The 13124-nt window shown below is 37.4% G+C and overlaps 1 protein-coding gene across 1 annotated transcript in view; it reads left to right on the forward strand.

The window, feature by feature from the left end:
• The window catches only part of LOC135570237 (E3 ubiquitin-protein ligase RBBP6-like), an 85298-nt gene that overhangs the window by 57434 nt on the left and 14740 nt on the right, over positions 1–13124 (forward strand). Inside the window, exons 15-16 of the mRNA XM_065016347.1 lie at positions 1–159; positions 2503–2622. The exon at positions 1–159 is cut by the window's left edge and continues 180 nt beyond it. Of these exons, the coding sequence (XP_064872419.1) occupies positions 1–159; positions 2503–2622 (279 nt within the window). The remainder of the gene's footprint in view (positions 160–2502; positions 2623–13124) is intronic.

A 13124-nucleotide genomic window follows, 5' to 3' on the forward strand; every position in this document is an offset into this window, starting at 1 on the left:
CTACTCCCTGCCCCCTCCTGGCTACCCCCTACCCCAGGAGTCACCAACCCCCCTGGGCGCCCCCAACACCCAGCCCCCCCTCGCCGGGAAGCCAATCCCCTCCTCTTCCTTCCTGTCCAAGGATGAGTTCTACAGACAACAGAAGAGGCTGAAGGATAAGTGAGTAAACAGACTGTTGTTCTGACTGTTGTTCTGACTGTTGTTCTGACTGTTGTTCTGACTGTTGTTCTGATAGACTGACTTGTTCTGACTGTTGTTCTGACTGTTGTTCTGATGGACTGACTGTTGTTCTGATAGACTGACTGTTGTTCTGACTGTTGTTCTGACTGTTGTTCTGACTGTTGTTCTGACTGTTGTTCTGACTGTCAGTCTGACTGTTGTTCTGACTGTTGTTCTGATGGACTGACTGTCAGTCTGACTGTTGTTCTGATGGACTGACTGTCAGTCTGACTGTTGTTCTGATGGACTGACTGTCAGTCTGACTGTTGTTCTGATGGACTGACTGTCAGTGTGACTGTTGTTCTGATGGACTGACTGTCAGTCTGACTGTTGTTCTGATGGACTGACTGTCAGTCTGACTGTTGTTCTGACTGCTGTTCTGACTGTTGTTCTGACTGTTGTTCTGACTGTTGTTCTGATGGACTGACTGTCAGTCTGACTGTTGTTCTGATGGACTGACTGTCAGTCTGACTGTTGTTCTGATGGACTGACTGTCAGTCTGACTGTTGTTCTGATGGACTGACTGTCAGTCTGACTGTTGTTCTGATAGACTGACTGTCAGTCTGACTGCTGTTCTGACTGTCGGTCTGACTGTTGTTCTGACTGTTGTTCTGATGGACTGACTGTCAGTCGGACTGTTGTTCTGATGGACTGACTGTCAGTCTGACTGTTGTTCTGATGGACTGACTGTTGTTCTGATGGACTGACTGTCATTCTGACTGTCATTCTGACTGTTGTTCTGATGGACTGACTGTCAGTCTGACTGTTGTTCTGATGGACTGACTGTTGTTCTGATGGACTGACTGTCATTCTGACTGTCATTCTGACTGTTGTTCTGATGGACTGACTGTGTCTGACTGTTGTTCTGATGGACTGATGGACTGACTGTGTCTGACTGTTGTTCTGATGGACTGACTGTGTCTGACTGTTGTTCTGATGGACTGACTGTCAGTCTGACTGTTGTTCTGATGGACTGACTGTCAGTCTGTGTTGTTCTGGTGGACTGACTGTCAGTCTGTGTTGTTCTGATGGACTGACTGTCAGTCTGACTGTTGTTCTGACTGTTGTTCTGATGGACTGACTGTCAGTCTGACTGTTGTTCTGATGGACTGACTGTCAGTCTGACTGTTGTTCTGATGGACTGACTGTCAGTCTGACTGTTGTTCTGATGGACTGACTGTCAGTCTGACTGCTGTTCTGACTGTCGGTCTGACTGTTGTTCTGACTGTTGTTCTGATGGACTGACTGTCAGTCGGACTGTTGTTCTGATGGACTGACTGTCAGTCTGACTGTTGTTCTGATGGACTGACTGTTGTTCTGATGGACTGACTGTCATTCTGACTGTCATTCTGACTGTTGTTCTGATGGACTGACTGTCAGTCTGACTGTTGTCTGACTGTTGTTCTGATGGACTGACTGTCAGTCTGACTGTTGTTCTGATGGACTGACTGTCAGTCTGACTGTTGTTCTGATGGACTGACTGTCAGTCTGACTGTTGTTCTGACTGTTGTTCTGATGGACTGACTATCAGTCTGACTGTTGTTCTGGTGGACTGACTGTCATTCTGACTGTTGGTCTGACTGTTGTTCTGATGGACTGACTGTCAGTCCGACTGTTGTTCTGATGGACTGACTGTCAGTCTGACGGTTGTTCTGACTGTTGTTCTGATGGACTGACTGTCAGTCCGACTGTTGTTCTGATGGACTGACTGTCATTCTGACTGTTGGTCTGACTGTTGTTTTGATGGACTGACTGTCATTCTGACTGTTGGTCTGACTGTTGTTCTGATGGACTGACTGTCAGTCTGGACTGTTGTTCTGATGGACTGACTGTCAGTCTGACTGTTGTTCTGACGGACTGACTGTTGTTCTGACGGACTGACTGTTCTGATGGACTGACTGTCATTCTGATGGGCTGACTGAGGAGTTGATCTTTCAGGTCAGGACTGTCTCATTCTGACTGTCGTTCTGATGGACTGACTGTCATTCTGACTGTCGTTCTGATGGACTGACTGAGGAGTTGAGTTTTGACACCTTTGTGTGATGTCATTCTTCTCTGCTAATATGTATTGTGTGAGCGACTGGGTCTCGTGCCCGCGTGCTGCTCTGACTGTTAGCCCACTGAACTAAAGTCTCAGGCCAAGTCTGTTTCGATCCGCCTCTTAGTTTATCATTGAAAATACGACGGGGAAAACCTTGTTGAACTTTTTACGGTATTGCTTCTCTCGTCTTACTTCTCCTACCGTTGTCCAAATATCTTCCTCCTCCTCCTGTCGTCCCCCAGCTCCGACTGTCGCTACGGTAACCGGGAAGAGTCCAAGCTGGATGAGTTCACCAACGACTTTGCCAAGGAGCTGCTGGAGTACAGAAAGATCCAGAAGGAGAGACGACGCTCTTATTCCAGGTATAATACTCATATAATACAGAAGGAGAGGAGACTCTCTTATTCCAGGTATAATACTCATATAATACAGAAGGAGAGGAGACTCTCTTATTCCAGGTATAATACTCATATAATACAGAAGGAGAGGAGACTCTCTTATTCCAGGTATAATACTCATATAATACAGAAAGGACTCTTATTCCAGGTATAATACTCATATAATCTTATTCCAGGTATAATACTCATATAATACAGAAGGAGAGGAGACTCTTATTCCAGGTATAATACTCATATAATACAGAAGGAGAGGAGACTCTCTTATTCCAGGTATAATACTCATATAATACAGAAGGAGAGGAGACTCTCTTATTCCAGGTATAATACTCATATAATACAGAAGGAGAGGAGACTCTTATTCCAGGTATAATACTCATATAATACAGAAGGAGAGGAGACTCTTATTCCAGGTATAATTCCAGGTATAATACTTATTCCAGGTATAATACTCATATAATACAGAAGGAGAGGAGACTCTCTTATTCCAGGTATAATACTCATATAATACAGAAGGAGAGGAGACTCTTATTCCAGGTATAATACTCATATAATAGGAGAAGGAGACTCTCTTATTCCAGGTATAATACTCATATAATACAGAAGGAGAGGAGACTCTCTTATTCCAGGTATAATACTCATATAATACAGAAGGAGAGGAGACTCTCTTATTCCAGGTATAATACTCATATAATACAGAAGGAGAGGAGACTCTCTTATTCCAGGTATAATACTCATATAATACAGAAGGAGAGAGAGACTCTTATTCCAGGTATAATACTCATATAATACAGAAGGAGAGGAGACTCTCTTATTCCAGGTATAATACTCATATAATACAGAAGGAGAGGAGACTCTCTTATTCCAGGTATAATACTCATATAATACAGAAGGAGAGGAGACTCTCTTATTCCAGGTATAATACTCATATAATACAGAAGGAGAGGAGACTCTCTTATTCCAGGTATAATACTCATATAATACAGAAGGAGAGGAGACTCTCTTATTCCAGGTATAATACTCATATAATACAGAAGGAGAGGAGACTCTCTTATTCCAGGTATAATACTCATATAATACAGAAGGAGAGGAGACTCTTATTCCAGGTATAATACTCATATAATACAGAACTCTCTTATTCCAGGATAACTCTCTTATTCCAGGTATAATACTCATATAATACAGAAGGAGAGGAGACTCTCTTATTCCAGGTATAATACTCATAATACAGGAGAGGAGACTCTTATTCCAGGTATAATACTCATATAATACAGAAGGAGAGGAGACTCTCTTATTCCAGGTATAATACTCATATAATACAGAAGGAGAGGAGACACTCTTATTCCAGGTATAATACTCATATAATACAGAAGGAGAGGAGACTCTTATTCCAGGTATAATACTCATATAATACAGAAGGAGAGGAGACTCTCTTATTCCAGGTATAATACTCATATAATACAGAAGGAGAGGAGACTCTCTTATTCCAGGTATAATACTCATATAATACAGAAGGAGAGGAGACTCTCTTATTCCAGGTATAATACTCATATAATACAGAAGGAGAGGAGACTCTCTTATTCCAGGTATAATACTATATAATACAGAAGGAGAGGAGACTCTCTTATTCCAGGTATAATACTCATATAATACAGAAGGAGAGAGACTCTCTTATTCCAGGTATAATACTCATATAATACAGAAGGAGGAGGAGACTCTCTTATTCCAGGTATAATACTCATATAATACAGAAGGAGAGGAGACTCTCTTATTCCAGGTATAATACTCATATAATACAGAAGGAGAGGAGACTCTTATTCCAGGTATAATACTCATATAATACAGAAGGAGAGGAGACTCTCTTATTCCAGGTATAATACAGATATAATATTCCAGAAGGAGAGGAGACTCTCTTATTCCAGGTATAATACCATATCATATAATACAGAAGGAGAGAGAGAGACTCTTATTCCAGGTATAATACTCATATAATACAGAAGGAGAGGAGACTCTTATTCCAGGTATAATACTATATAATCCAGAAGGAGAGGAGACTCTCTTATTCCAGGTATAATACATATAATACAGAAGGAGAGGAGACTCTCTTATTCCAGGTATAATACTCATATAATACAGAAGGAGAGGAGACTCTCTTATTCCAGGTATAATACTCATATAATACAGAAGGAGAGGAGACTCTCTTATTCCAGGTATAATACTCATATAATACAGAAGGAGAGGAGACTCTCTTATTCCAGGTATAATACTCATATAATACAGAAGGAGAGGAGACTCTCTTATTCCAGGTATAATACTCATATAACTCTCTTATTCCAGGTATAATACTCATATAATACAGAAGGAGAGGAGACTCTCTTATTACAGAAGGAGGTATAATACTATATAATATAATACAGAAGGAGAGGAGACTCTCTTATTCCAGGTATAATACTCATATAATACAGAAGGAGAGGAGACTCTCTTATTCCAGGTATAATACTCATATAATACAGAAGGAGTATAATACTCATATAATACAGAAGGAGAGGAGAGACTCTCTTATTCCAGGTATAATACTCATATAATACAGAAGGAGAGGAGACTCTCTTATTCCAGGTATAATACTCATATAATACAGAAGGAGAGGAGACTCTCTTATTCCAGGTATAATACTCATATAATACAGAAGGAGAGGAGACTCTTATTCCAGGTATAATACTCATATAATACAGAAGGAGAGGAGACTCTCTTATTCCAGGTATAATACTCTTATTCCATATAATCATATAATACAGAAGGAGAGGAGACTCTCTTATTCCAGGTATAATACTCATATAATACAGAATAACTCTCTTATTCCAGGTATAATACTCATATAATACAGAAGGAGAGGAGACTCTCTTATTCCAGGTATAATACTCATATAATACAGAAGGAGAGGAGACTCTCTTATTCCAGGTATAATACTCATATAATACAGAAGGAGAGGAGACTCTCTTATTCCAGGTATAATACTCATATAATACAGAAGGAGAGGAGACTCTCTTATTCCAGGTATAATACTCATATAATACAGAAGGAGAGGAGACTCTCTTATTCATATAATACAGAAGGAGAGGAGACTCTCTTATTCCAGGTATAATACTCATATAATACAGAAGGAGAGGAGACTCTCTTATTCCAGGTATAATACTCATATAATACAGAAGGAGGAGACTCTCTTATTCCAGGTATAATACTCTATAATACAGAAGGAGAGGAGACTCTCTTATTCCAGGTATAATACTCATATAATACAGAAGGAGAGGAGACTCTCTTATTCCAGGTATAATACTCATATAATCCAGAAGGAGAGGAGACTCTTATTCCAGGTATAATACTCATATAATACTCTTATTCCAGGTATAATACTCATATAATACAGAAGGAGAGGAGACTCTCTTATTCCAGGTATAATACTCATATAATACAGAAGGAGAGAGACTCTCTTATTCCAGGTATAATACTCATATAATACTCTCTTATTCCAGGTATAATACTCATATAATACAGAAGGAGAGGAGACTCTCTTATTCCAGGTATAATACTCTTATTCCAGGTATAATAATAACAGAAGGAGAGGAGACTCTCTTATTCCAGGTATAATACTCATATAATACAGAAGGAGAGGAGACTCTCTTATTCCAGGTATAATACTCATATAATACAGAAGGAGAGGAGACTCTCTTATTCCAGGTATAATACTCATATAATACAGAAGGAGAGGAGACTCTCTTATTCCTCTCTTATTCCAGGTATAATACTCATATAATACAGAAGGAGAGGAGACTCTTATTCCTCTTATTCCAGGTATAATACTCATATAATACAGAAGGAGAGGAGACTCTCTTATTCCAGGTATAATACTCATATAATACAGAAGGAGAGGAGACTCTCTTATTCCAGGTATAATACTCATATAATACAGAAGGAGAGGAGACTCTCTTATTCCAGGTATAATACTCATATAATACAGAAGGAGAGGAGACTCTCTTATTCCAGGTATAATACTCATATAATACAGAAGGAGAGGAGACTCTTATTCCAGGTATAATACTCATATAATACAGAAGGAGAGGAGACTCTCTTATTCCAGGTATAATACTCATATAATACAGAAGGAGAGGAGACTCTCTTATTCCAGGTATAATACTCATATAATACAGAAGGAGAGGAGACTCTCTTATTCCAGGTATAATACTCATATAATACAGAAGGAGAGGATACTCATATAATCTCTTCCAGGTATTCCACTCTCTTATTCCAGGTATAATACTCATATAATACAGAAGGAGAGAGACTCTTATTCCATAATAATAATACAGAGAGGAGACTCTCTTATTCCAGGTAAAATACATATAATACAGAAGGAGAGGAGACTCTTATTCCAGGTATAATACTCATATAATACAGAAGGAGAGGAGACTCTCTTATTCCAGGTATAATACTCATATAATACAGAAGGAGAGGAGACTCTCTTATTCCAGGTATAATACTCATATAATACAGAAGGAGAGGAGACTCTCTTATTCCAGGTATAATACTCATATAATACAGAAGGAGAGGAGACTCTCTTATTCCAGGTATAATACTCATATAATACAGAAGGAGAGGAGACTCTCTTATTCCAGGTATAATACTCATATAATACAGAAGATTCCAGGAGGAGAGGAGACTCTCTTATTCCAGGTATAATACTCATATAATACAGAAGGAGAGGAGACTCTTATTCCAGGTATAATACTCATATAATACAGAAGGAGAGGAGACTCTTATTCCAGGTATAATACTCATATAATACAGAAGGAGGAGACTCTCTTATTCCAGGGAGACTCTCTTATTCCAGGTATAATACTCATATAATACAGAAGGAGAGGAGACTCTCTTATTCCAGGTATAATACTCATATAATCCAGAAGGAGAGGAGACTCTCTTATTCCAGGTATAATACTCATATAATACAGAAGGAGAGGAGACTCTCTTATTCCAGGTATAATACTCATATAATACAGAAGGAGAGGAGACTCTCTTATTCCAGGTATAATACTTATTCAGGTATAATACTCAGAAGGAGAGGAGACTCTCTTATTCCAGGTATAATACTCATATAATACAGAAGGAGAGGAGACTCTCTTATTCCAGGTATAATACTCATATAATACAGAAGGAGAGGAGACTCTCTTATTCCAGGTATAATACTCATATAATACAGAAGGAGAGGAGACTCTCTTATTCCAGGTATAATACTCATATAATACAGAAGGAGAGGAGACTCTCTTATTCCAGGTATAATACTCATATAATACAGAAGGAGAGGAGACTCTCTTATTCCAGGTATAAGGAGACTCTTATTCCAGGTAATACTCATATAATACAGAAGGAGAGAGAGACTCTTATTCTTATAATCCAGGAGACTCTCTTATAATACTCATATAATACAGAAGGAGAGGAGACTCTCTTATTCCAGGTATAATACTCATATAATACATACTCATATAAGGAGAGGAGACTCTCTTATTCCAGGTATAATACTCATATAATACAGAAGGAGAGGAGACTCTCTTATTCCAGGTATAATACTCATATAATACAGAAGGAGAGGAGACTCTCTTATTCCAGGTATAATACTCATATAATACAGAAGGAGAGGAGACTCTCTTATTCCAGGTATAATACTCATATAATACAGGAGGAGACTCTCTTATTCCAGGTATAATACTCATATAATACAGAAGGAGAGGAGACTCTCTTATTCCAGGTATAATACTCATATAATACAGAAGGAGAGGAGACTCTTATTCCAGGTATAATACTCATATAATACAGAAGGAGAGGAGACTCTCTTATTCCAGGTATAATACTCATATAATACAGAAGGAGAGGAGACTCTCTTATTCCAGGTATAATTATTCCAGGTATAATACTCATATAATACAGAAGGAGAGGAGACTCTCTTATTCCAGGTATAATACTCATATAATACAGAAGGAGAGACGACGCTCTTATTCCAGGTATAATACTCATATAATACAGAAGGAGAGGAGACTCTCTTATTCCAGGTATAATACTCATATAATACAGAAGGAGAGGAGACTCTCTTATTCCAGGTATAATACTCATATAATAAGGAGACTCTCTTATTCCAGGTATAATACTCATATAATACAGAAGGAGACTCTCTTATTCCAGGTATAATACTCATATAATACAGAAGGAGAGGAGACTCTCTTATTCCCAGGTATAATACTCTTATTCCATAATACTCATATAATACAGAAGGAGGAGACTCTCTTATTCCAGGTATAATACTCATATAATACAGAAAGGGAGTATAATACTCATATAATACAGAAGGAGACTCTCTTATTCCAGGTATAATACTCATATAATACAGAAGGAGAGGAGACTCTCTTATTCCAGGTATAATACTCATATAATACAGAAGGAGAGGAGACTCTCTTATTCCAGGTATAATACTCATATAATACAGAAGGAGAGGAGACTCTCTTATTCCAGGTATAATACTCATATAATACAGAAGGAGAGGAGACTCTCTTATTCCAGGTATAATACTCATATAATACAGAAGGAGAGGAGACTCTTATTCTCTTATACAGAAGGAGAGGAGACTCTCTTAAGGTATAATACTCATATAATAGACTCTTATTCCAGGTATAATACTCATATAATACAGGAGAGGAGACTCTCTTATTCCAGGTATAATACTCATATAATACAGAAGGAGAGGAGACTCTCTTATTCCAGGTATAATACTCATATAATACAGAAGGAGAGGAGACTCTCTTATTCCAGGTATAATACTCATATAATATTCCAGGTATAATACTCATATAATACAGAAGGAGAGGAGACTCTCTTATTCCAGGTATAATACTCATATAATACAGGAGAGGAGACTCTTATTCCAGGTATAATACTCATATAATACAGAAGGAGAGGAGACTCTCTTATTCCAGGTATAATACTCATATAATACAGAAGGAGAGGAGACTCTTATTCCAGGTATAATACTCATATAATACAGAGGAGAGGAGACTCTTATTCCAGGTATAATACTCATATAATACAGAAGGAGAGGAGACTCTCTTATTCCAGGTATAATACTCATATAATACAGAAGGAGAGGAGACTCTCTTATTCCAGGTATAATACTCATATAATACAGAAGGAGAGGAGACTCTCTTATTCCAGGTATAATACTCATATAATACAGAAGGAGAGGAGACTCTCTTATTCCAGGTATAATACTCATATAATACAGAAGGAGAGGAGACTCTCTTATTCCAGGTATAATACTCATATAATACAGAGAGGAGAGGAGGAGACTCTCTTATTCCAGGTATAATACTTATTCATATAATACTCAGAATACAGAGAGGAGAGACTCTCTTATTCCAGGTATAATACTCATATAATACAGAAGGAGAGGAGACTCTCTTATTCCAGGTATAATACTCATATAATACAGAAGGAGAGGAGACTCTCTTATTCCAGGTATAATACTCATATAATACAGAAGGAGAGGAGACTCTCTTATTCCAGGTATAATACTCATATAATACAGAAGGAGAGGAGACTCTCTTATTCCAGGTATAATACTCATATAATACAGGAGAGGAGACTCTCTTATTCCAGGTATAATACTCATATAATACAGAAGGAGAGGAGACTCTCTTATTCCAGGTATAATACTCATAATAATATTCCAGGTATAATACTCATATAATACAGAAGGAGAGGAGACTCTCTTATTCCAGGTATAATACTCATATAATACAGAAGGAGAGGAGACTCTCTCTTATTCCAGGTATAATACTCATATAATACAGAAGGAGAGGAGACCCTCTTATTCCAGGTATAATACTCATATAATACAGAAGGAGAGGAGACTCTCAGGTATAATACTCATATAATACAGAAGGAGAGGACTCTTATTCCAGGTATAATACTCATATAATACAGAAGGAGAGGAGACTCTCTTATTCCAGGTATAATACTCATATAATACAGAAGGAGAGGAGACTCTCTTATTCCAGGTATAATACTCATATAATACAGAAGGAGAGGAGACTCTCTTATTCCAGGTATAATACTCATATAATACAGGAGAGGAGACTCTCTTATTCCAGGTATAATACTCATATAATACAGAAGGAGATGACTCTCTTATTCCAGGTATAATACTCATATAATACAGGAGAGGAGACTCTCTTATTCCAGGTATAATACTCATATAATACAGAAGGAGAGGAGACTCTCTTATTCCAGGTATAATACTCATAATATAAGACTCTCTTATTCCAGGTATAATACTCATATAATACAGAAGGAGAGACTCTCTTATTCCAGGTATAATACTCATATAATACAGAAGGAGAGGAGACTCTCTTATTCCAGGTATAATACTCATATAATACAGAAGGAGAGGAGACTCTCTTATTCCTTATTCCAGACTCTCTTATTCCAGGTATAATACTCATATAATACAGAAGGAGAGGAGACCCTCTTATTCCAGGTAGAATACTCATATAATACAGGAGAGGAGACTCTCTTATTCCAGGTATAATACTCATATAATACAGAAGGAGAGGAGACTCTCTTATTCCAGGTATAATACTCATATAATACAGAAGGAGAGGAGACTCTCTTATTCCAGGTATAATACTCATATAATACAGAAGGAGAGGAGACTCTCTTATTCCAGGTATAATACTCATATAATACAGAAGGAGACTCTCTTATTCCAGGTATAATACTCATATAATACAGGAGAGGAGACTCTCTTATTCCAGGTATAATACTCATATAATACAGAAGGAGAGGAGACTCTTATTCCAGGTATAATACTCATATAATACAGAAGGAGAGGAGACTCTCTTATTCCAGGTATAATACTCATATAATACTCTCTTATTCCAGGTATAATACTCATATAATACAGGAGAGGAGACTCTCTTATTCCAGGTATAATACTCATATAATACAGAAGGAGAGGAGACTCTCTTATTCCAGGTATAATACTCATATAATACAGAAGGAGAGGAGACTCTTATTCCAGGTATAATACTCATATAATACAGAAGGAGAGGAGACTCTCTTATTCCAGGTATAATACTCATATAATCCAGAAGGAGAGGAGACTCTCTTATTCCAGGTATAATACTCATATAATACAGAAGGAGAGGAGACTCTTATTCCAGGTATAATACTCATATAATACAGAAGGAGAGGAGACTCTCTTATTCCAGGTATAATACCAGGACTCTCTTATTAATACTCATATAATACAGAAGGAGAGGAGACTCTCTTATTCCAGGTATAATACTCATATAATACAGAAGGAGAGGAGACTCTTATTCCAGGTATAATACATATAATACAGAAGGAGAGAGAGACTCTTATTCCAGGTATAATACTCATATAATACAGAAGGAGAGGAGACTCTCTTATTCCAGGTATAATACTCATATAATACAGAAGGAGAGGAGACTCTCTTATTCCAGGTATAATACTCATATAATACAGGAGAGGAGACTCTCTTATTCCAGGTATAATACTCATATAATACAGAAGGAGAGGAGACTCTCTTATTCCAGGTATAATACTCATATAATACAGAAGGAGAGGAGACTCTCTTATTCCAGGTATAATACTCATATAATACAGAAGGAGAGGAGACTCTCTTATTCCAGGTATAATACTCATATAATACAGAAGGAGAGGAGACTCTCTTATTCCAGGTATAATACTCATATAATACAGAAGGAGAGGAGACTCTCTTATTCCAGGTATAATACTCATATAATACAGAAGGAGAGGAGACTCTCTTATTCCAGGTATAATACTCATATAATACAGAAGGAGAGGAGACTCTCTTATTCCAGGTATAATACTCATATAATACAGAAGGAGAGGAGACTCTCTTATTCCAGGTATAATACTCATATAATACAGAAGGAGAGGAGACTCTCTTATTCCAGGTATAATACTCATATAATACAGAAGGAGAGGAGACTCTCTTATTCCAGGTATAATTCCAGGTATAATACTCATATAATACAGAAGGAGAGGAGTATAATACTCATATAATCTCTTATTCCAGGTATAATACTCATATAATACAGAAGGAGAGGAGACTCTCTTATTCCAGGTATAATACTCATATAATACAGAAGGAGAGGAGACTCTCTTATTCCAGGTATAATACTCATATAATACAGAAGGAGAGGAGACTCTCTTATTCCAGGTATAATACTCATATAATACAGAAGGAGAGGAGACTCTCTTATTCCAGGTATAATACTCATATAATACAGAAGGAGAGGAGACTCTCTTATTCCAGGTATAATACTCATATAATACAGAAGGAGAGGAGACTCTTATTCCAGGTATAATACTCATATAATACA

The sequence above is a fragment of the Oncorhynchus nerka genome, unplaced genomic scaffold (genome assembly GCF_034236695.1).
Source record: "Oncorhynchus nerka isolate Pitt River unplaced genomic scaffold, Oner_Uvic_2.0 unplaced_scaffold_1007, whole genome shotgun sequence".
Taxonomy (NCBI): domain Eukaryota; kingdom Metazoa; phylum Chordata; class Actinopteri; order Salmoniformes; family Salmonidae; genus Oncorhynchus; species Oncorhynchus nerka.